The 22,200-nt window shown below is 55.5% G+C and overlaps 1 protein-coding gene across 1 annotated transcript; it reads left to right on the top strand.

Annotated features, from left to right (window-relative positions):
- The first annotated feature begins 644 nt into the window (after positions 1-644).
- Positions 645-17,499, top strand: SLC41A1 (solute carrier family 41 member 1). Its single transcript, XM_009957820.2, has 10 exons — positions 645-1,022; positions 6,655-6,762; positions 10,772-10,843; positions 11,151-11,295; positions 11,392-11,538; positions 12,852-12,999; positions 13,589-13,668; positions 14,482-14,616; positions 15,621-15,769; positions 17,314-17,499. Exons 1-10 carry the CDS (start codon positions 645-647, stop codon positions 17,497-17,499), a joined length of 1,548 nt encoding a protein of 515 aa, XP_009956122.1.
- The last annotated feature ends 4,701 nt before the right edge of the window (positions 17,500-22,200 follow it).

A 22,200-nucleotide genomic window follows, 5' to 3' on the forward strand; every position in this document is an offset into this window, starting at 1 on the left:
TGGCAGAGAGCACAAAAGAGGCTGAACCAGAGCAAAAGCCCACAGGAGCCTTCATACACGAATTCCGCAGAGCGACAGTGCCACTGGAGGAAGGGACAAAGCCCTGGTAGCAAGAAGAGCTTTTCTGGATTATATCATCTGTAAAAGCCAGTCCCTCTTGTATCTGCTCTCTGCTTCCTCATCCACTTAAGCTTCTGTGTTATTCAGTGGTCTTTACTTCGTCTGTTTTTCTCTCTGCCTTGTGTGCCCCATCACAGCAGTCGTGCTGCTGGAAGAAGACCCGGAGAAAGATGCGCTAAAGTGTCATACATCAAAGAAGAAAAGCTTGGATCCTGTCCTGGTGGCTGCTGTACCGCACCGTGCTGGAGAGGAGGAGAACTAGAGTGAATTTGCTGTAGTTCCCAGTTCCTGCAGTGTTCCCTGATAGCTCAGTGGTTGGTGTCCTCCATTCCTGGACTTTGCTTGATGGGGATCTTTGCTGCAGGAGCAGGCTCTGCACTCAAAGGCAGGAGAGCAGGGGTAGGAGAGATTGCCTCTAGATGCCGGGAAGGCCATTTGTGTAAGTTCCTGGCAGAAGATCTCTTCTGGAACAGCTGCTGGCTGTAGGCCCACCAAGCCAAGGGTCAGGATAGCCTTTCTCCATCATGTCTTCCAAGCCAGAGCAGAAGGAGACCCACCAGGCCAATGGGGCTGTGCTGCCCATTGTGCCCGTGGACTGTCTCACCAGTCCGGACCGGGGGCAGCTGGTGGAGCCCTCAGATTTCCTGGGACCTGACGGCGATGGGGTAGAAGTGGTGGTGTTGGAGTCCCGTGCCAATGCTAAAGGGGTGCGAGAAGAAGATGCCCTGCTGGAAAACGGCAGCCAGAGCAACGAAAGCGATGACACTAGCACCGATCGAGGTCCTGAGCCAGCCTCGCCCCTCAAGGAGACCTCCTTTTCCATCGGGCTGCAAGTCCTCTTTCCGTTCCTCCTGGCAGGCTTTGGGACAGTTGCTGCTGGAATGGTGCTGGACATTGTGCAGGTAGGACTGATACTTCCCTGGCATGGTGCTGGGCTCTGAATCCCGTTTCTGTAGACTGTGGCTTGATTCCAAGCCAGAAGGGACTCGGATGCCAAGGCTAGTTCAGCAGATAGCAACGCTGTGGGGAGGAGACCTGTTACCTGGCATGCTGGTTGGGGTAGGGGGAGACAGGGGGAGGCCTCGGTGATGTCTGGAGTAGGGGGAGGAGAGTCTGTGGGCACCCCTGCACTGCAGCTCCCAGCTCTGGCTCAGAGGAGGAGGTTGTAGCTGGCACATGTGCAGCCAAAGCACCTGCCTGGGAGCTGAGACCCTGCTGCACCTCACGGCTTGAAATGAAGCGCTTGACGGTGGCTGTAGACATCCCAGTCACTAATTCCACAGGTCCTGCGTCCCTTTTCCATCTTCAGCATTTGCTGGGCTGTTCCAGCACGCCAGGCTCGTGCCAGCCAGGTTAATGATCTACCTGCCGTGGTGTGTGCGGGGCACTTGCGTGGTGGCTTGCTCCGAAGGTCGAAGGCTGGCTGAGCGGCCCCTGCGCTGCCTTCTTGTGCTCTTGAAGTGGCCAGGGGCGACGGGGCTGACAGGGTGGTTCCTCCTGAGACGTATGGAGGAGATCCTTAGGAAAGGCCAGCTAGAGAGCTTGGATGAAAAGCCAGCCATGAGTTTGGATTGCCTCTGGATGAAAACTGAGGTGTCACCAGACACAATCTCTCCTTAGGGCTCTCGTGGCAGGTGACACTGTGGGCACCTGGCAGCCATGAAGCTTGTTTAGGTTTTTATGTGGGAAATGTGACTTTGCAAACAGTGGCTCCTGCACCAGTCTGTCTCTAGTGTGTGTTTTCCAAGCATGTGTGTCTCTGGCAATGGATTAGCTGCTTCACCTCTTCTCCTTTGCTCTGAAAGGCGGGCTGTGTAGCGTTGATGCCCAGCCCAAAATGGTGACTGAGGCACAAAACTCGATCATCCGAACCCTGTAGGTTTATGAAACTATTTGGGTGGAGGAGGCAGCCATTTCGGAGCTGTGGTCAACCAAAAATGCTCTGCTTGAAGCTCCTCTGTTCACTTAAGTGGGGTAAACAAACCCTCACAGTGTTGGCATAGAAGGAACTCAGATGGCAGTCCCTTGTCTGTATTGCTGGCAGTACGATCTTCTCCACCCGAGCGGCTTTTTTTTGTATTTGTGGGTGGTCAAGCAGACACTTCTCTTGCTTTCTTGCCCCTAATGGCTATTTCCCTGCATGCCTTTGCACGCTGGTCATCCTTACGGTTTCTCGTGATGCAACCTGTTGAGAGAGCTGTGAAGTGACTCAAAACAGGAAAGGCTGGCTGCGCTAAATTAATCCGGGAGAGATTTCCCAGAAAAAATTTCTTAAAAAGACAGACATTTCAGTCATGTTTCCTTTTGCGAAGTCCCTGGTCAACTCGTGCGTGGCTTTTCTGGCAATTTCCCAGCGCCAGTAATTTGAACCCAACCTACAGCCTTTCCTGGAGAAGGAACAGCCCTTTTGGCCGGGGAGGAGCAGGGCAGCGGTGGGGTACCGCGGCACAGCGCTGTGTTCTCTCGCCGTATTTCTTTATGGCCATCAGAAATAAAGCTTCATAATTCCTCTGTCCCACCACAGCCCAGCCTGTGGCTGTGCAGCTTGTCCTGCCAACTTCTCGAATTCCCTTTAGCCTTGGGATTAAATGAGGCATCCATAGGGTGGAAAAGGGGGGATGGGAAGCGTGTGGTCTCGGCGTGCTTGCCTGCAGAGTCTGGGGAGCTGAGCTTGATAATTGGCTTCCCAGAGACTCAAAAGCCTTGGATGAAAGGAGGGAAGCGTGTGGAGTGGGTAGCTGGCGCACTGGGGTGGACTGGAGTCCCGTTGCTTTGGATGCAGCCCCGGTCCGGGATGGATGGAGGGCTCCATACGCTCAATTTCCTCCATTTTGGATAAACGGACTAATCAGCCAGCTGTAATTGGCCTCTCCACTGTGAAAACAAGCAACCCTGGCCTCTGGCTGTGCTGTCCCATTCATGTGTCCCTATGAATTTGCCTCTCAGAAGGAGAATTTGCCTCTGCTCCCTTTGGGACTGGAGAGACCTTTGGGCCAGGTGACATGGGAGCATACCAGCTGCTTTGCTGTGTACAGTCGAGGACTATTGGCACAGTCCCCTCTCCCAGCAGAGTCCTGATGGTTGTTTTCCAGACTTGTCTGCTCCCTGGAGATGGACAGTATTTGGTGGGGAGGAGGGAGTTTGCTCGCTTCCCCTGCTGGACCACCTCTGGTGTTAGCATCCCCCTGGGGTGGGTCTTAGCTGGGGCCAGTGGGGGGCACCAGCCCTGGAGCTGTAGCTCTCCTGTTAAGGCCACTTGTTCCTTGGCATTTGGGGGGGAGAGCGCTGGGAGAAGGGCGGTGTGCGAAGCAGCCGCACCGAGGCAGCCCTAGCTCCAACCTGCAGCACGTCCCTCCCCTCTGAGCTGTCAACGAATCCCCCTCCCGCTATAATCTGAGCGAAACCACGCTGTTACTCGTGACTCCTGCGAACCTTAACTTCACGTGCAGTGACTGAAGATGACAGCACCAGGGAGGCAGCTGTTACCCTGGAAATGTCTGTTGTCTGCAGGTGCAAAGCTTCTGAAAGGCAGCGAGCCTGGAGGAAACTGCGAAACACCACCTGGGGGTTGATGTTTCTTCTGGAGCCTCTGGCAGGCCAGGGTCCGATCTCACCCCTCCAGTGCTGTACGGGAGAGACCAGGCTCTGGTATCTGGATAGATTTGTCTTCAAAGGGACCACAGGCTTAGTAGAAAAGAAAGCTGAAATCAGTTAAACCTAGATTGTTTATAGTCTCTCTGCTCCTCCTCCCCAGAGGGCAGGGAGGAGGTGCTGAGGATGAAGTGCCTCTCCCTGTAGTGCTCTTCCACAGCTCTGCTGAAAGCCAGCCGGGACCCCCCTCCATCCCCACTGCAGTGTGTTCGCCTTTGCGTGGAGCAGACTGGACAATCTGGGAGGACCTTGTGTGGTGTGTGAGCTTCCCCCCCTCGCCTCTGAAATAGCTTATTTCTGTGCTGCTTGGAGGGGCTGTTACACAGGGCAAGGGATTTTGACAGCTCGATGTCCTGAACTTAAATTCATATTTCCTCTTCTTTTTCCCTTTTTCTGTCTTCTCCAAACAGCCTGGCTCTGGTTCTCCCCTTGGAGCCACATCGTGGGCACGTGTCTCCTCAGGGAGCTTTCTCCTCTGCAGAAGCTAGGGAGACCTTTGAGACGTACCAGACGCCCATAGACCAGTGTTCTATAATGTCTTATATTAAGAGAGTTGGCAGGAACCCACGGGTCCTGCTCTTTGCAGTGAGCAAGCTGCTGATGTCTGCAGAAATCTCCTTGTTTTCCCTTCCCCAAGATGGCTTTTATTCCTTTCTCCAGGAACATCCCTGTCTTGCTCAGGGAGCTGCTTTAGCAGGCTCCAGTTACAGCAGCTTCTGGCATCAGCTTGCAGCGCAGCCTCCTTTAAAGGTGAATTTACAAAGCCAGGGTTGGGACAAGGTGAGGGAGGGCTGCGAGCTCGTGCTAAGCTGTTGCCTGATCCTGCCTCTTATGATCTCTGGAGGCAGAAAGAGCCAGGAAACTTTTGCACAGCACTTCCAGCCTGCGGTCTGACTAATGACAATGTTCCTTTCATTAAGTGATTCTGGTGACACCCAGCTCGTCCTGCTGGGAAGTGGCAGCGTGTTGCTTGCTGATTGCATTCTAGATACTGCTGAGGGAAGTCCTAGCAAAGGATTCACCGGTAGAAGCAGCAAAATAATCACCGTGCCTGCCTAAAAATAGACTGGGGAGAGCCAAGCTCGCCTGTTCCTAGATGTGACCTTAAAGGAAGCACAGCCTGATGTGCTGCTGTGTCAGATGAGGTATTTCGGCCTGATTCTCCCTCCCGCCCCTCCTGCCCTGCTCAGCAGGGAGCACTGAACTCCAATGTCCCCCTGCTCAGAGGGTCGTGTGGGGCCGTACCCTTTCGGAGTGCCTCTGGCTGGTGGAAAGGTCTCCCCTAGCAGCTCGGGTTAGCTGGGCGCGGGGCAGTCGGAGCAGGGGCTGCAGGGACCACGGTGGTTTCCTTAGGTGCTGCCCACCACGGCGGCTGGGAGAGGACAGCTGGTTGCATCAGGAGAGCCTGGAGACTGGGGTGTCCTCAGGAGCCTTGTCCTCGAGCAGAGGGAGGGTTGTGGCTGTGCCTGAAATAGCTGAGCAGCTTTCCTCTGTGCACCTGGGAGCTGCGAGCGTGGTTAGCTTGTCTTACCAGGCTGTCAGAAACATGAAGGGGATTTTTGTTGACTGGAAAGCAGTTCTTCCCCTTTGAGGCAAAATGGTCCCAGTTCATCCATCTCGAGCACTTAACCCGCCTCCTGTGATCACCGTTTTCTCTCAAATGGTTTTTCAAGGGAGCGCAGCTTGAACGTGGTGTGGCAAAGGACCCGGCAGTAACCTGGGATTTGCTGCCTCGGTGGTGAAGGCGAGCGGCACAAAGGATGGAAAAACAAACAAAAATCGCTGAGGTCCTTCCCCGCAGGAAGGTGTTAGTCATGCAGGTAGAGCGACTGGTATTTGCGGTAAGGTGTGGGCCGACAGAGTTCCTTGTCCTCGAAAGAAATCTGTGTCCTGTTGGCCCATTAGCCTGACGCTGCCCAGGTGAGCGCTGCCAGAGGTGGAGCCCGTTGCAGGTGACGTTGGCAGCGGGAGCTGGGCCCGTGACCGCGTCCAGCGCCGCAGCCGGCTGGTGAGCGCGGTTCCAGCCGTGCTCAGCGTCCTTCGAGCGTGGCAGGCAGGCAGTGGGGGAAGCGGGAGTTATTTTGGACGCAGGGCCTTCTTGCAAAACATTCTTGAAAATTAAGAATTGGGCAATGAGGTTTGTGTAGCTCGCAGGGTTTTTTTAAATGTGGTTGTGAGGGGTTTTTTTCAGGGTGGTTTTGTGTTTTTTTGGAAGCTAGCTGCTCGCCTGTGAGACTGCTTACCCTGCAATTACTCTTCTTTTTCTCTTAAATAACCGTGGCTGCCTCTTCTGCCTCATGCCCAAGGGGGCTGTCTTGACCGTAGAGCCGCAGTAGTTGGTAAATACCTGGGTAATAGGTGCCAGGTGAGGGAGGGCATGCTTCTCCTCGGTGAGGTGGGGGAAACAGAGGCCATGGTGGGCTGCTTTCTGAAGCTGGCAGGATTAGGGAGCAGCAGTGCCTTGCTCCAAAATGTGTTTGTAAGGCTTACATGTAGGGAATGGCTCTCAGCTGAGACTGACCAACCTTCGGTACTCGGTTCTGCCAAGAACTGGAAGGACTGGGCAAAGTCTCTTCATCTTTCCCTATTTTGGCCTCTGTATACGTAAACATTTTGTCAGTGGTTAATCTTGGGGGAAACTGAAAGTTGCCAGCTAAGATCCGGTTTTTAAGCTCAGCAGGAACATGTGGTCGCTACTACACGAATGTCAAAAACAGTAAAATCAGTGCAAAATTCAAAGTGTGGCACTAGAAGGGGAACTGGGTTGTCTGCTCAGAGCCACACATGGCAGTGCCAGGTTGCAAAGGCATCCGAACTGAGTGACGCTCTGAAGCAACAGCCATGGTTATTTTTTAACAATCTTGCTTTATTTTAATCTTGCAGCACTGGGATGTCTTCAAATACGTGACTGAGGTATTTATCTTAGTCCCTGCGTTACTGGGCCTGAAGGGGAACCTGGAGATGACTCTGGCATCTCGCCTGTCCACAGCTGTGAGTATCCAGGGAGTTGAGGGAGGGAGCGGGATAGCTGGTTTGGGGAGCGCTGGGAAGGCATATGTGCGTGTGGTGGCTGGGCCGGCGAAAGTCCCTCAAGTCAGTGACCACAGAAACCAGAGCCTGCAGTTTGGCACGCTGGGAAGGTGTCTTCATCTCACTGGACTGATCAGATTTGAAGGCTTAATAGTCCTTAAGCTTTGCTGACAGCTCGCTTCCTTGCCGTGGCTGCTCGTGAGCCTGGAGGCGCGGTGTGTGAGCTGGCTTTGGCAGTTTGATGTCTGGAGTGTTTGGATCTGGTTTGCTTCGTGGGGAAGCTGGGTGCAGGAGGGCTAGGAGATGAGAGAGAGAATGGTATGGCAACAGCTAAAACGGAGGGGACCTTGCAGTGAGAGCTAGCAGGTGGATTGACAGCCTCTTGAAGTTGATGGAGAGGCATGGCTGGGCATTTCTCTTGCTAGAATTCAGTCGATTCCCGTGAAACAGTGGGCTCCCTGTGAGAGACGGAGGCAGGCTCTGTTAGCTCCTCAGAATACTGTGGTAGTCCAGCTCTAAATGAATTGCTTTGTGTCTAAACGTTTCTATAACACAGCAGTCTGTGGCTGAGCAGCGCTGGAGAGAGACTGACATCCTCTCCTGCCAGGGACAATAATACTCCTCCCTTCTGCAGAGCATCTTCTGCTTGAGCGTGACAGCAAGTGACTGCCTGACGTTTCTGTGCTTCCCGTGACGGGAGCACGTATAACCTTGACTCTTACATCTGCAAGGTGTGAGCTGCCTGCTGCCAAGGTTTTAGCTCTGCTGTCTCTGCTGTGGATTGCTGGAAGAGGGAGCCCTCGCAGCAAGCAGCCTGGTCTTGGCCTGGAGAGTGCGAAGGAGCTGATGTACCTCGGCCCGAGAGAGCTACCGGGGAGGCGCTCGCTGAGGTGGGGGCATGGAGAACTGTCTGCCTGGGTGGCAGCAGCAAGCAGAGCTAGCAGAGAGCTGCTTCTTAGCGTGCTCCCTTCCTCCCAGCCTTCTTACTGGTTGCTGCAGGAGAAAGCACAGGAGAACGTTGAAAAGGTCTCTACATCTGCTGTCTCGGGTCCTCTCTTGTTCTTCCATCTTGAGCAATGGGGTGATGCCGGCTGTGACTCTTTGCTCCTCGGTAGTTTCTTGTTGGCCCGAGGTTCCTGGTTGGTTCCTGGATGGCAGCAGAGCCAACGTTTTCAGCTCCTCATCCAGCCTTTGTCCCCAGCAGCCCCTCTTGTCCCTCATGCAGGAGCTCCCCGTACGTACCCTAAGGGGTGCTGCTCTCATCTGCTGAAGCAGCGGCACAGGAGCCATCGTATTCTGCAGAGTCTGAGGTTGTCCCTGCAGCCCCTGGGGAGCAGGAAGGCAAACGGCATTTCCCTGGACTAGCCCTTGGCTTGGCCTCTGCACCCCAGCCCCCGCCTCCCAATTCCTGCCGACTGTGGGGACCTCCTCCTTGGATTCAGCTCCTTGGGGCGCTGCGGTGCCCGGGGGGTGGCAGTGCCACCGTTACCTGGCAGAAGCTGGGCTGTGGCTGCTTCCCCCTGGTTGCTGCTCTCCCTCTCCCCAGGCACTGCTGGGGAGGACAAAGCTGCTGGGAGGCTTCGTGCTGCCCCTGGCCCAGCTGCGCTCTGGTGCCAGGGCTTGCAGGGACAGAGGCTGTGGCGCAAGCTGAGCTTTGTTTGCCCCTTCGTTCTGGGAAACAAATCCCTTTGTTTTATTTTTGCTTCCTATTGTTCAGATCCTGTCAGGATCCTTGCTGTCCCAGACACAGGCCATTCTCCCCCTTGGCCTTGGCCAGCTTGCACTTTCTGAGCCTGGGCTTGTCGGGGTGAGTGCTTGGCTCTCCTGGGACAAAGGCAGCACGGCACTTCTCCGTCCTCTTCCCTCATGGGCCTGGCACGGAGCGACGTTGGGGCAGGCCTGGCAGAGAAACAAGACCGCAGAAAGTTACAGGAACGTAGAACTTTCCCCTGGCTGCTCCGGTGGCTGCAGCAGGGTCACGAGGAAACTGGCACAGAGAGCGCCCTTCCAGCCCCCCTGCTCGTCTGTGCCAACTGCCCTTGCACCACCTTGCTCTCCTGGTGCCTCCTCCTGCCCCTGAGCTGACAACTGTGGGCTGACATTAGCCTCGTGGGCCAACACCCAGGCTTTGTCCCTCTGCTTTTCTTTGCCCTGGCAGGAGAGAAGGCTGTGCTGCCTCTACGCGGATCCCCTAGCCTTGCGCTCTTACCTCCTTGTATCTCTGCATGGTGGGATAGGACAATCTCTTGGGCTTTCCTTTTTTTTCCCTTGCCCTGTTCTTCCCTCAGTGTGGGGGACCCACGTGCAGGCATGCAGAGGGGGCTCCCCTCCAACCGGGGCTTCACGGTGTGGGTCTCGTGCTTTCTCCGCAGGAAAGCAGTCCGGAGTGGTTTCTCAGGCTGAGGGTTTCTAATTAGTGCTGCATTAAGGCACCTCACAAATTCCTTGCACAATTAAGAAGCAAAACTCTCCCATTAGTTAAAGGATTAAAATCCTGTTGCCAGTGACTACAGCTAGGTTACGTTAATCCCAACCTAATTGCCATGTGGCTGGCATTTTAAGGTCAGGCTTCATGTGGGGCTCAAATTCCTGCGCTGGATGTGCTCAGTGCCACTCCAGTCAACTTTTTGTTGGCTTTCCCCCATTCCTTCCCCCTGACCACTCAACTGGCCAAAGTAACTCACTCCAGAGATGAGCACATTTCAGTGGTGGTTGAGAAGAGCTGGCAGTTCTCCCAAGCACGTGCAGGAAGGAGAGCAGAAGGATTAGTTGATCACTGACTCTTGGTCTTTTGCGGAGACCAGTAAGGAAACCAGAGAGGAAGAAATTGCTGCTGTATTGTGCAGAAGTTTGAGTTTGACGCCGTCAGGCAGTAACTCCAACGTGCATTTAGCGTGTCAGATTGTTTGAGCCTCTCCCTTCTTCGTCATGTTCATCAGCTTCTAATAATACAAGAGTGGATATAAGCTTATGCCCTCTGCTTATCCGTTCTTCCAACTTTTCATAAAGTCCTGGAAGGTGCCAGGGAAGAGCAGAACCCCTATGCTCCGCAATAACCAGCGACCTGCAGTGATTCTGCTGGATTATTTTGGGTCGTATGCCAGGGAATTAAAGCAACTTTCCGTCTCTTCTCGTTAGTCTGATTAGCATCTCCCGCAGTTGTAGCGGTGCCAGGTGACCCGTGTGCCATGGCTGCTTCCCGCTACTCAGTAGGTCTCCACGTGGCATTAGCCTTGTTTACTCAGCTTTTAACTGAAACGGTAGTTCTTGCTGCCAGCTTCCTCTGCCCGCGTGATGCTGCTCTGGCCTTGGTCCGTGTCGGGGCTGGGGCGCAGAGCGGACCTGGGAGTCAGTGCACCCCGCTTTCCCTCCTGGCTGGCTGACCTGAGGGGCAGCATGACCCAACTGGGCCTGAGCCAGGCTTGGCTTGATCACCAGTGCCATGAATTCCATCAGTAAATAAGCAGCGGTGCGTGATCCTGCACGGGGACAAAGTATATCTTGTTGCTTTCGCAAGCCTTCCATCAGGCGTCCCGTTGACGTCGATTCCCCTTTACGCTCCCTTCAAAACCCCCTCTGTGGCGGCTCTGGCTCCGCTCCTGCCACGTCGGAGAGCGTCAGCCCGTCCCTGCAGCTGGGAAGGAGAAGGTGCTGAAGCTGGAACTGGAAAGAGCTTTGGTGTTTGGAGCACAAGAGCAGAGTAACTGTTGGAAGAGGCGCTGTGGTGACCCAGGGTGTACAGCCCAAGGGACGTTCACAGACCGGGGTGTTCCTGCAGAGCTGTGCCCCAGCTGCGCCCGCACACGTGCACACGCAGACACACGCGCCTTTTCGACTGACTCGCTCTCCCGTGAGAGCTCAGGATTTGAGGTCGTTATTCCCCCCTGCTCCTGGCACAGACCTGCACAGCTGGAAGGCAGCAAGTGCAGATGCTGTCAGCCTTTAATGTTGTTACGATGTCCTCTTGCAGGCTAATATTGGCCAAATGGATACACCCAAAGAGCTCTGGAGGATGATAACGGGGAACATGGCTCTGATACAGGTAAGGAGAAGAAAGTGGAAATGTCAGTAGTTGGTGCAAGCCCAGCTGTGACACGTGTCAGAAGGTTTAAATGCCCGGGTTTTGGTATTGACTGGCGATACTGCGTGTCTGATGGGGAGGCAAAGGGCACCTTTTTTTCCGCCAGTCACCTTACCATGACAGTTTGCCCTGTAGGTTAGGCTTGGTGTTTCCCTGCTGGATTCTAAGCCACCTGAAATGGTACCCTGGGTGGTGGCTCCCTCTTCCCTCACCCCAGCACCGTTTTGCTCTCCGGCCCTCTTGGTGACTGTCTAGTTTTTATCTTCAGGTTCAGGCTACTGTGGTTGGTTTCCTGGCCTCGATCGCAGCGGTGGTATTCGGATGGATCCCAGATGGGCACTTCAGCCTTGACCATGCTGTCCTGCTTTGTGCCAGCAGTGTGGCTACTGCTTTCATTGCTTCCCTCGTTCTGGGTGAGAGTCAGACCCTGCGCACCCTCCCTGCACCTCTTCCCAAAACCCTGGGCTCCCCTTGGCCTCATCCTGTCTTCTTCCTCTTTGTGGCTGTAGGCATGATAATGATTGGGGTCATCATCGGATCCAGGAAGATGGGGATCAACCCTGATAACGTCGCTACACCCATTGCTGCCAGCCTGGGGGATCTCATCACCCTGGCTCTGCTTTCAGGAATCAGCTGGGGCTTGTACAAAGAGCTGGGTGAGGAGCAACAAAAGGCCTTTGTCTCTCCCTGGTCCTTCCTTCGTCTCCCTCTCGCTTCATCCTCTTCCTTTACCCTTTCTGTTCGTGGGGTGTGTAGGATGCCTGGCCTGGAAGCTACCTCAGTCACTGAGACCTAGTCAGGACTGACAAGGGGAGGAAACAGACGCTGCCTCGTAGCTGCAGGCAGTCTTGGCAGCGATCTGCGTACTTCCTTCTCACGAGGTGAAGCGGTAAGGGAGAGGTTGTCCCCTTCCAAGTGCCAGGGGCTGGACTGTGGCTGCAGCGGTGGGAGAAGGCAGCTTTGGATTTCATCTTCTGTACTGTCAGCACCAGCTGGGGATCCTCAGGGCCGAGCTGCAGCTGTAGACTCTAGACTTCCTCCTCCCTCCCCTCCACCTTCCTTCCCTGGCGGCCGGGATGCAGGGGATGTGACTCAGCCAGGTTCAGCCAAAGGTGAAGCAGCACTGGGAGGTCTTGCCCAGGAGTGGGAATGAGCAGTTGCAATTGGTAAGAGATCTCTTGGATCTATTGATAAAGCCTGTGTGAGTACACCAGGAGAAGGAAATGCCATGTTGTCCTGGTTTCAGCTAGAATAAAGTTGATATTCTTCCCAGTGGCTGGTACAGTGCTGTGTTTTGGATTTTGGATGAGAATAATGTTGAGAACACGATGATGTTTTGGTTGTTGCTAAGCCAAGAACTTCTCAGCTTCTCATACTGCCCTGCCGGTGGAGGCTGGGAGTGCCCAAGGAGCTGGGAGGGGATACAGCCGGGAGGGCCAACGCAAACTGGCCAAGGGGTATTCCATAGCATATGACATCATGCCCAGTATATAAACTGGGGGGAGTTGGCTGGGGAACACTGTGGCTCGAGGTTTGCCTGGGCATCAGTCAGTGGGTGGTGAGCAGCTGTATTGTGCATCCCTTGTTTTGTGTCTTCTCTTATTATTATTATTTTCCCTTCCTTTTCTGTCCTGTTAAACTGTCTTTATCTCAACCCATGAGTTTTCCTTTTTCTTTTTTTTTTTTTTTTTTTTCTTCCAATTCTCTCCCCCATCCCAGTGGGAGGGGAAGGCGTGAGTGAGCGGCCTTGTGGCGCCTAGTTGCCAGCTGGGGTTAAACACGACACTGTGTCCTGCAGAGTTGAGGCTGGCCTGGTCTAGTTTGCCTGCCCTCCCTGGAATTCCTGCCACCGGGGGTGACAGCAGTCTGTAGGCAGCCTGGAGGAGCTCAGCTGAGGTAGCCCCCCCGCCCCGCCTCACGGCCGCAGGGTGCGCCCTTGATCTGTTGCCTCTGCTTATTTCCCCCTCAGAGAGCAAAGCCTACGTGAATCCTTTGGTGTGCGCCTTCTTCATAGCGCTGCTGCCCATCTGGATCATCGTGGCCAAGAGGAACGCAGCCACTCGGGAGGTGCTGTACTCTGGCTGGGAGCCGGTCATTATCGCCATGGCTATTAGCAGGTAGGAAGGCGTGGAAGGGTCCCTCTGCCCCAAACACAGGCAGTGCACCCTTTCCCCCGGCCCTTTCAACCCCTTGGTGGGCTCTGGAACAAGAGGGAACCAAACCTCTTCCGCTGCCACCCTCCAGACTGCCGGGAAACTGGGGGTGGTTTTGTGTTTTCTAGACAAAGCCACGGGGTTCCAGGTCCTGAGGCACAGGAGTGATTAAGTACCCGGCTGCTGGAATCAGGCCCTCAGCCACATCCCAGCTGCTGCAGAGGAAACGCAGTCCCCTTTAGCAGCCCCCCTGCACCAGAGCCCCCTCTGAAGGGCAGGATGGCTTTTGGTGGTTGCGTTGCAGTAAACTGTCCATTAGGGGATTCGGTCTTTGATGGCAGCAATGAGAAAACATCCTGCTAAAACTGTCTCCTGTTGTCAAATATCAAGGCTTAAAATCATGTGCAACAACCACAACCGCGGGTGGTGCGTGTGGGTGGGTGTCTGTATCACCCTTGGGCGCACACAGTGCAGCGGAGAGACCCCTCCGTGCTTTGTGTGAGTATTCCCTAAGGAGCTTTCAGCACTGACCTCTTCAATCTTCCCTCTGCAGCGTTGGGGGTTTAATTTTGGACAGGACGGTCTCAGATCCAAACTTTGCTGGGATGGCTGTCTTCACCCCAGTTATTAATGGTGAGTTCCTTTCCACTCTGGTGTGGTGGCTCTCGGAGGCTCTTGTCTCGTGACAAAATTGTCCTGCGTGCCTTATCTCAGGCAGATTAAGGAGAATAACTCCCTTTCGATGGCCAGTGAGACGCGGTGGTTTCACGCAACGTTTACAGCACTGTGGCTCCCCCTGGTGCCAGCTTGTCACTGGAAGGTGACTGCCCTGGTATTGCCTAAAAACCCCGTTTTCCAGCAGCCTAACAAAAACTGCCTTCATTTCCTGATTCCTCCTGCCTGGTGGATGACTCCTGTCTTCCAAGATATGGGGCGAGACAAGATAAAGAGTTGTCTCTTTAGAGTCAGGAGATCTTATTGCTTCTAGTATAAAGCTTTGACCTCCTTTCTGCCTAATGAACCGGGGAAACTTATTTTTTTTAATTACTTTTTGCAATAAACAGAGTTAATTCTGAGCCAGTACACCTTGTGCTAGCGGCTTCCACAGTTTCATTTTGCCTCATGCAAAAAAAGAATAGTTTTAAACTTCCTGTGTCTGTTTTGGTGGCTGAATCATCCTTTTTTTTTTTTTTTTTTTTTGCTTGTTTCACGTATTTCTTCCAATCTGAGCTGCAGTAACAGAACTGCATCTGTTTTACTGAAGGGGAAACCATAGAACAGTGTGCTTTGTCTCAGCTCTTTACATCCTGCAAAAGTGGCATTCGGGTCAAAAATAGACTGTCCTACATTATTCCCGCACCTGGCAATTCCAGATCTGCTGGCTGTTGGAAATAGCTCTTTTAACATGTTTGAGACACCATCTGACTGCTCTCTCCCTGTCTGCAGGTGTGGGTGGCAACCTGGTGGCAGTGCAGGCGAGTCGCATCTCCACTTACCTGCACATGAGTGGGATGCCTGGAGAGAGCCCCGAAACAGCCCCTCGCAAATGCCCCAGCCCTTGCAGCACCTTCTTCAGCTCAGGTACGCGAGTCGGGTGCTGGCACACGGTGGGTTCTGCCGGCGTTGGCTGGCTGAGCTTGTCCCTGACAGCCGCTGGAGCCCCCGTCACGGAAACGGGAGCTGAAGTCGGCTCCGAGGCAGCCCTCGGCTTGGGGATGGTCCCCTGGCCTGCCCTGCCCTCTAGAGACGGTCAGACCTTCGGCAAAGCCGCTGTGCGAGGGGACGGAGCTCTGCTGGATGAGCAAAACGCGCTGCGGAAGTCCCGTGCCCTGACTGTCTCATACTCTGAATCCTCCACCCTCTAACTCCTTTCCAGACGTGTCCGGGATACTGAAACCGGCCGTGAGGCTGCTCGAGTGCCGCAGCTCTGCTGGGCTGAGAGAGCTGCAGTTCCAGAAAGCTTCTCGCTGGCCAAGGCTCCCCAGCAGCTCTGTTGTTTGTGGCAGTTGTGTGGCAGAGCACAGCCCAAACTCGCGTTCCAGCACAGGGTGTGGGCAGAGACGGTGACTCTCCAGACTTCCTAGAGAGGTTTGATAGCCTGCAGCCTGAGTCCTGGCCTTCTGGGCCACGGCTGTCCCCGAAGAGCAAGGAGGGGCGAGGGGTCTCCGATGTGGTGGTGATCTGTGATAAAACTGACCGTCAGGCAAGGTACGGGCAGAGCTCTGAGGAAATTCAGCGTTCGCAGTGGATTCTTGACAGCTCTGTAGTGAGCGCTGTCGGAGGTAGGACATGAGTCCTTCTGGCAGCTGAGGTCTGAGAACAGCTTTTGCTCTGGGGACAGAATTCACCTCTGCTGCTGAGCTTGGTGTAAAGAGTCCTTGGGCGTCCTGACAGTTGGGTCATCGTTCAGGGCGCTGCCTTCCAGCCTAAACCTGCAGCAACGGGGATGAGGGTCCAGTGTGCTGGTCCCTGCTTCTGAATTGACCCCAGTTGTGCTGCCGTGTCCCCTGGAGCCCAGGGAAGCTGCAGGGTTGCCGTGTGTTCAAGCCTGTCTTAAGCCTGAACTCGTCTTTGTTCCCTTGCAGATGTGAACTCCCGCTCTGCTCGTGTGCTCTTTCTTCTGGTGGTGCCTGGACACTTGGTTTTTCTTTACACCATCAGCTCCATGCAAGGTGGACACACTACGCTCACCCTGATTTTCATAGTCTTCTACATGACGGCTGCGCTTCTCCAGGTAAGCTGGATCCCCTCCAGGGGCTGTAACGCCTCAGGCTGGAATAAGGGCGGGGGGGGGGCTGCCATGTCACCTGCAGCGGGGACCCTTGAGCCAGCTGAGGTGCTGAAGGTGCAGCAATACACCCTGTCCCTAGGTAAGAGATTTGTGTGCTGGGGAGAGGTGTGCCAAGTGGATTGTATTTGTCAAGTGAGCTGGTATCAAACTGGATAAACCCTCCCTTGTTGATACCTGTGCACACAAGTTTTCCTTCCTACCGTTCTTGGCAAGTTCTGAATCTGTCTTTTGTCTCTTTTAAGTCCTTCTGATAGCAGCAGTGTTCACCTTTTGGGTGTTAATCTGTCCTATAAGGTGTTTTAGCAATTTTACAACTGCTGGTGAAGAAAACAGGATGTGGAATGTGCAGGGACCCCGTGTGTGGCTCGTCCTGCCCTTCCCCTGCCTCCCCTGCAGGGCAGGGACCTGCCAGCTCTGCCGCAGTCTCCTCGCGGGAGCTGCGGGAGCCCAGAAATCCAGCGCCCGCTTGCAGGAGTCTGGCTCCTGCCTTGGAGGGCAGGGAGAGACGCTGTGGTTAGCGAGCTGCCTGCGGAGCCCGGCGATGCTCCCCCTCTGCTCGTGGAAGCCGTGGCTGCTTTCAGAGTCCCCTAAAATCAACAGCCGAAGCCAGCGTGAGGAAATGAGTCAGAGCGTCCATCAGAGGCAAGAGCAGAGTGCTGTCATCCAGGAGGCTAAATTTAGGTTGTGAACTCCTGCTGAGCGCTTGGGCCCTTCGAGGGGGCTTCCGCTCGCTGCCGCTCTGCAAAGCCGCTGCCGAGAGCAGCCCCCCAGCTCCAGAGCGGGAGCCGGCAGCAGAGGGACCCCCGTGTGCGGGCTGCTGCGCTCCTGAGCGAGACCCTCCCAGCCCCTGGAGACACCAGAGGCGTTAGCAACCGGCCTGTGGCCCCTTCAAATCCTTGTCCCACACCCACGGCTTGAGAAGGATCCAGTGCAGATTTCTTCTGTCTTTCGATGCTGACACGAGCCTCTCGCTGGTTGGAGCAGGCGGGGGAGCGCGTCACACCCTGGTGGTTTCGGCTGCTGGGCAGTTGCTCTTTTATTTCTGGCAGCCAGGCGTGGCCGTCCCTGCCCGAGCATCCTGTGGGCTTCCCAGTTCCCCTTTTTGCCCCAGATCTCTTCCAGCTTATTCTGGTTAGAACTGAAAGCCAAGACGCAAGACTTTTTGGGCGCCAGCGTTCGCCCTTCTAAGCCCAAATTTGGTGGTGACATGCGGAGCTGAAGAAGGACAGGGCAGAGGCTGTGAAGGCCACAGGGGGTTTGGATGCCCAGGGGCCCCCTGAAACTCGCCAGGTTCCTCTTTGTGCTGTGCTTGTGGCTTTGGGGGTGGCCTTGAATGCAAGGGCAGCGCTCAGCGAGGTGGCTCTGACCTCCCGCCAGCTCCGCTCCCCGGGGTGAGGTGGGGCGTCTCCAGCTGATGCTGTGCCAGGGCTGGCGTGGCAGAGGTCGGCGTTTGGGGCTGATGCGGCTCTTTTCTTCCTGCCTCCCAGGTTCTCATTCTGCTGTACATTGCTGACTGGATGGTGCACTGGATGTGGGGCAGGGACCTCGATCCTGACAACTTCTCCATCCCCTACTTGACAGCGCTGGGGGACCTGATTGGAACAGGTCTCCTCGCTCTCAGCTTTCACATCCTCTGGCTCATCGGTGACCGGGACTCCGATGTGGGAGACTAGCTCTCCCAGCTGCCCCCCCCCCTCCTCACAGCTCTCCTCCTCCTCCCTTCATTTGGTTGTTGTTTCTTTTCCTCCAGCCTCGCTCTTCTTTGCTTCCTCCCCCCACTGTGTCTCTTCTTGAGACTTCATCTTTGATACTGGATTCTCATTATTTTCAATGGGAATTTTATGTGGTTTATATTTCAAGCCAAGTTTGTACAGAAAATAAATCTAGTTTTAGGAAGGATGAGAAAAGTGTAACGAGACAATCACCAAGTGCAATTTCATAGTAGTTATGTGTGAACCAAGGTTACAGTGAAGATACTGATCAGTCGGATCGTGCAGGGAGCCCACCCTGTCCCAGCCACTAGAGGTGAAGGGCTGCTTTTTTCGCTTCATAAGCGTTTTAAATACTGGAGGGAAGGTTCAGGTTTATTTTACTGAACAGGCACCTTCTGTAGCAAAGTACAACCTCATGGGTGAGGGCATGGGGTATCTCCTGCCCTGTCTTCTCTGCCCTGTCGCCTTCCTCCCTTGCATCCGCTCTCCGCATCCCCCTCCTGTGCCTGGGATCCAAAGCACGCCAGTCTCTGTTAGAGGCATCAGCAAAGATGATGAGGAAAGGGTCCTCTGTGCCCCAACACCCGTTCCTGTGCGCCCCCAAGGAAATGAGAGGTCTGGAGATTGAGGACTGCAGAGCCCCGAAATCTGGCTGTGAGCAGGCTGGTCTCTGCTGACAGATGGAGGCTCCCTCTTGCCAACCATCCGGCAGCATCTCGTGCTCTTCCGCCTCTCCTCGGGAAGCGAGTCCAGCTGCGGCTCTGCGCAGCGGGGTGCGCCCTGCGCTGTGTCTGGAGAGGCCGGGAGCTCTCCCCACCCGCCCTCCTCCCCTCCCGCCTGCCAGCGCTCAGAGCCGTCGGGGATGCTGCCCGCGAGCCTCTGCTTCGTGCTGGTGTGGGCTGTTCTCATGGCAGCCTGCTCGGTTCGGTTGGCTTCTCTTTCCCGGAGGGGCAGATGGAAAAATAAATCCCATTTTGTGCGTTAAGATTCTCTTTCAGTTGCTGAGTGGTGCTGACGGGCCCATTGCAGCTGGGCAGAAGCCACCCAAAACCTCTCCCAGCTGAGCCTGAGGCGTTTCAGACTCGGGAGCGTTGGGCTCTTGGTGTCTCTTAGAAAAGGGCACCCGTGTCCAGCCGCTGGATTTCCCTGTGTCGGCGCCAGCTGGAAAACAGGTCAGCGGGCACAGTCGGATTCCTGACGCCTGGTTCTTAGCGCAGCCCTGGGTGGGAGCGGAGCGGAGGAGCCCGCGCGCAGGCGTGAAGCCTGGATCAGGGTTACAGCCGGGTTTGCAGGCGCTGAGCGAGCCCCGCGGGTGCAGGGTTCCCTCCTCTGCTGCTTTCCCTTCTGCTTTCTGGCTGAGGTGCCGTCTCTGCTGCTGCTCGTGGGCGGTGGAAGGACTCTCCGCGGTCTGCAGAGGCGTGATGAGAGCAAACCTGTCCTGGGGTGTGACTGAGGCGCTTGTGAGTGACCTTCCTGAGCGCCGCCGGCGCTCAGCGCCTTTCAGTTTTCCCATTTGGATCTCGATCAGCTCCGTAAGCCGAGGGCCGTTGGATACGAGCGGGTCTTATCGACTTGGCAGCTTCGCCCAGTTACACCTATTCTAGCCGACGTGCCGAAGCAGGCAGTGCTGTCAGACCGGCTCGAAGGCATGAACAGCCATCGAACGCGTGAGTGGGCTCGGGGGAAAGCCCCTAACGCCTGTGAGGGTGGGGGAACTACAGAGTGTGCCACGGAGCCTGATTTCAGTGCTGCAAAAGCCGGGGGAGCTGCCAGCACCTTCCCGAACACGGGGGAACGCCTGCGGTGTTCAGCGCAGCAGCACCCGCGTCCTGACGCTGAGCTGGCAGCGAGGCTCTCGTGTGAGTTACCTGCACAGGCCCGGGGCGCTGCAGTTCTGCTCCTCGTCTGGACGCTGCCTGTCCTGCTTGCCTGCAGCTCCAGAACATGAAAAAGCTGCTGGATTTGGGGTTTGCTCTTCTTCTTGCTTTGAGTGTGTTCCTGCAGCAGAACATGGCCATCCTTGATTGGCCTAATTTCCTCCTTTAGGTTAACTTCTCTGTTTCTCCTACAAACCAACGTTTGTCTTCTCCTTTTGGCTTTCTGTCCCAGCAACACTGAGCTGGAAAGTGGTGCAATGTGGGGCTGGGAATGCTGGTCCTCATCTGCCACAAGGCCAGGTTGGGAGGTCTGTGTGTTACTCTGGACAATGCCGGCACTAGCTGAGCTCTGCGAAGCCCTGCCTGAGCGCAGACGGTTTTGCTTTCCAGGTCAGGAGCGATTCGTTAGGAACAGTTCCTGCCTCCCCCCAGAGCTATTGCACCCCTTGGGGACCACGTCAAGACCAAAGTTAGTCTGGGATCGGGCAGAGATCTGGTTGCAGAGCTGGTCCTTGCTCAGGAGACGAGCGTGTTGGAAAAGGGAGGTCAGGATTAGTGAGTGGGAAACCAGTTCTGGAAAGCCCCGGGAGCCGCTGTGTCCTCCCCAGGCGGCAGTCGGGCTCTCGCCTGCTCGAGGACCTCTCCGAAGCTGTGGAAGGATCCTTCCCCGCCGCGTCCCCCTGTCCTGCTGCGGCCCGAGCTGGGCCTGGCGGTCCGGAGGCAGAGAGGGGATCCTCGTCCTGTCAGGCCTCGCTCTCAGAGGAGCAGCTGCTGCTCTTGGAGGTTGCTCTCCCCTTTCTGCCTCGCCGGTGGAACGTCGGGCTTGCTTTCTCCTGCCCCGCCTCTGCCACGCGTCCTTTGCGGCCATAGCTCCGAGCTCGTGCTCTCCACCCTGGTGACGTGGCTTCTCCCAGCTCCCACTTGGCCAAAGCTCTGTTCGAAAAAGAAAAGAAACAACCCCAAACTGCAACCTTCACGCCCTGCTGTGCTGAAGTCTCAGCCCAGGGACTTCTGGAGTATTCTCTGCTGCTCCCCTGACTTCTCTACCTAATCTTGAGGAATAGATAGGAGATTTCCTTCCATTAACACTTCAGCTTTTATATGTACCTGCGAGAAATTCTCCTGGTCCTTTAGGTGTCACAGCACTACTCCGTTCCCCCAGAAACGGTTCCCCAGGGGCAGAATCTACCGCTCGTGGTCTCCTGTGAAATGAAGAGACCCAGAGGTGGTTGAGAGCTGTCGCGCTGCTGGGCTGGGGGTGTCCGAACATTTCTGTAAGGTCAAAGGCGCGTGTGGGGAATAGGTCAGGGAAGAATCTGATTTAAAACTGAAGAATATTGCTGGTCAGAAACTCTTCCCACCAGTTGCACTCAAATGCATGCCTACTATACAGCTGACTGAGAATGAAAAATACTGGTTTACTCTTTTTGTTAAAGGAGAAAGACTGTCTTAATTATTTATAGTTCCTATAACTGAATTGACAGATGTCAACTTAACTGATAAATTATATTTGGTTAAATAAAGTGACATTTATTTATGTGGACTGTGGTGCCTTTCCTTCATACGCCTCTCTGCTTGGTTAAAGGTCTCTCTTTCACATTTTGCAGCTTATTTTAGCTTCTGCTGAAACTCTTTTGATAGACAGTGGAATGAGAGTTAAGAAAATCGAGCAAATTGCTGTGCACAAAGCAAACTGTGATTAGGGTAAAGGCCAGAGCGCCGGGCTGGCTCCGGCCGTGCCGGCGGTTGGACCCAGGGAGCTGCGCGGGGGCTCCCGGCAGGAGCCGCAGGTGTTTGTTCTCGGCCGAAGCCCTGCCCCGGCTGCCGGGGCCTCCCGGCCTGGGACTGCTGGTGGAGGTACGTGGGACAAAAGGGTTCTGCAGGCTTTTGGGGGCACACTAAGCCCCTGAATTTGCAGGAATTAGCAGTCATCAAAGGGCTCCCATCCTGCCCAGCTGCGGGATTTGCTTTTGCGAAGTGTTTTCCTGCAGGGCTGAGCCTCCTGGCTGCTCGCCCAAACCAGGAGCTTGTTGGAGAGTCCTGAAACAAAGCCCCGGCCACGCCAGGGACTGGGGAGCAGCCACCAAGGCCTTGCTGGCTCTAACTTCTTCGGCCCCGGGCCGTGCTGCCCGAGTCGTTTCCCACACCCAGTGAATATCCCACACCCAGTGAATATCCCACACCCACTGAGTATCGGGGTGCTGGGGCCCAGGGTGGTTCACTTGGTATCTTGGTCTGCTGGGGATGGGGGGCAGGTCATGTTTTCTGGCTGGGGGAAGGAGCGATGGGGGAAGCTGCTGAACGTGTCTTACAGAGAAACGTTTTGGCACGAAGACCTTGAAGGAATCCCAGCCACGGTGCAGCGTTGCTTCAAAATACGAGTATCACCAGTGTGTGTGTGGTGGAGTCTTTCTGTTTGTCTGCTGGTTGCAAAGGGGCTGGGCCTGGGGGTGCGTGGGGCAGGGGCTGGGGGTGTGGGGGTGCAGAAGGCAGGGGCTGGGGGTGCAGGGGTGCATGGGGCTGGGGCTGGGGTGGCAAAGGGCAGGGCCTGGGGATGCAGGGAGCTGGGTCCGGCGGTGCAGGGGTGCATGGGGCTGGGTCCGGGAGTGCAAAAGGCGGGGTCAGGGGGTGCAGGGGTGCATGGGGCTGGATCCGGGGGTGCATGAGGCTGCGCCCGGGGGTGCAGGGGTGCATGGGGCTGGGTCCAGGAGTGCAAAAGGCGAGGTCCGGGGGTGCAAAGGGCTGGGTCCGGCGGTGCAGGGGTGCATGGGGCTGCGCCCGGGGG

Source organism: Leptosomus discolor, chromosome 21 (assembly GCF_034619465.1).
Source record: "Leptosomus discolor isolate bLepDis1 chromosome 21, bLepDis1.hap2, whole genome shotgun sequence".
NCBI classification, from domain to species: domain Eukaryota; kingdom Metazoa; phylum Chordata; class Aves; order Leptosomiformes; family Leptosomidae; genus Leptosomus; species Leptosomus discolor.

What these genes read in the sequence shown, in the direction of transcription:
- SLC41A1 (XM_009957820.2), top strand. Translation starts at nt 645, where the DNA reads ATGTCTTCCAAGCCAGAGCAGAAGGAGACCCACCAGGCCAATGGGGCT. An exon ending in GGGCTTGTACAAAGAGCTGG is followed by an intron (nt 11,539 to 12,851) that starts GTGAGGAGCAAC and finishes TTTCCCCCTCAG; the next exon opens with AGAGCAAAGCCTACGTGAAT. An exon ending in CAGCACCTTCTTCAGCTCAG is followed by an intron (nt 14,617 to 15,620) that starts GTACGCGAGTCG and finishes GTTCCCTTGCAG; the next exon opens with ATGTGAACTCCCGCTCTGCT.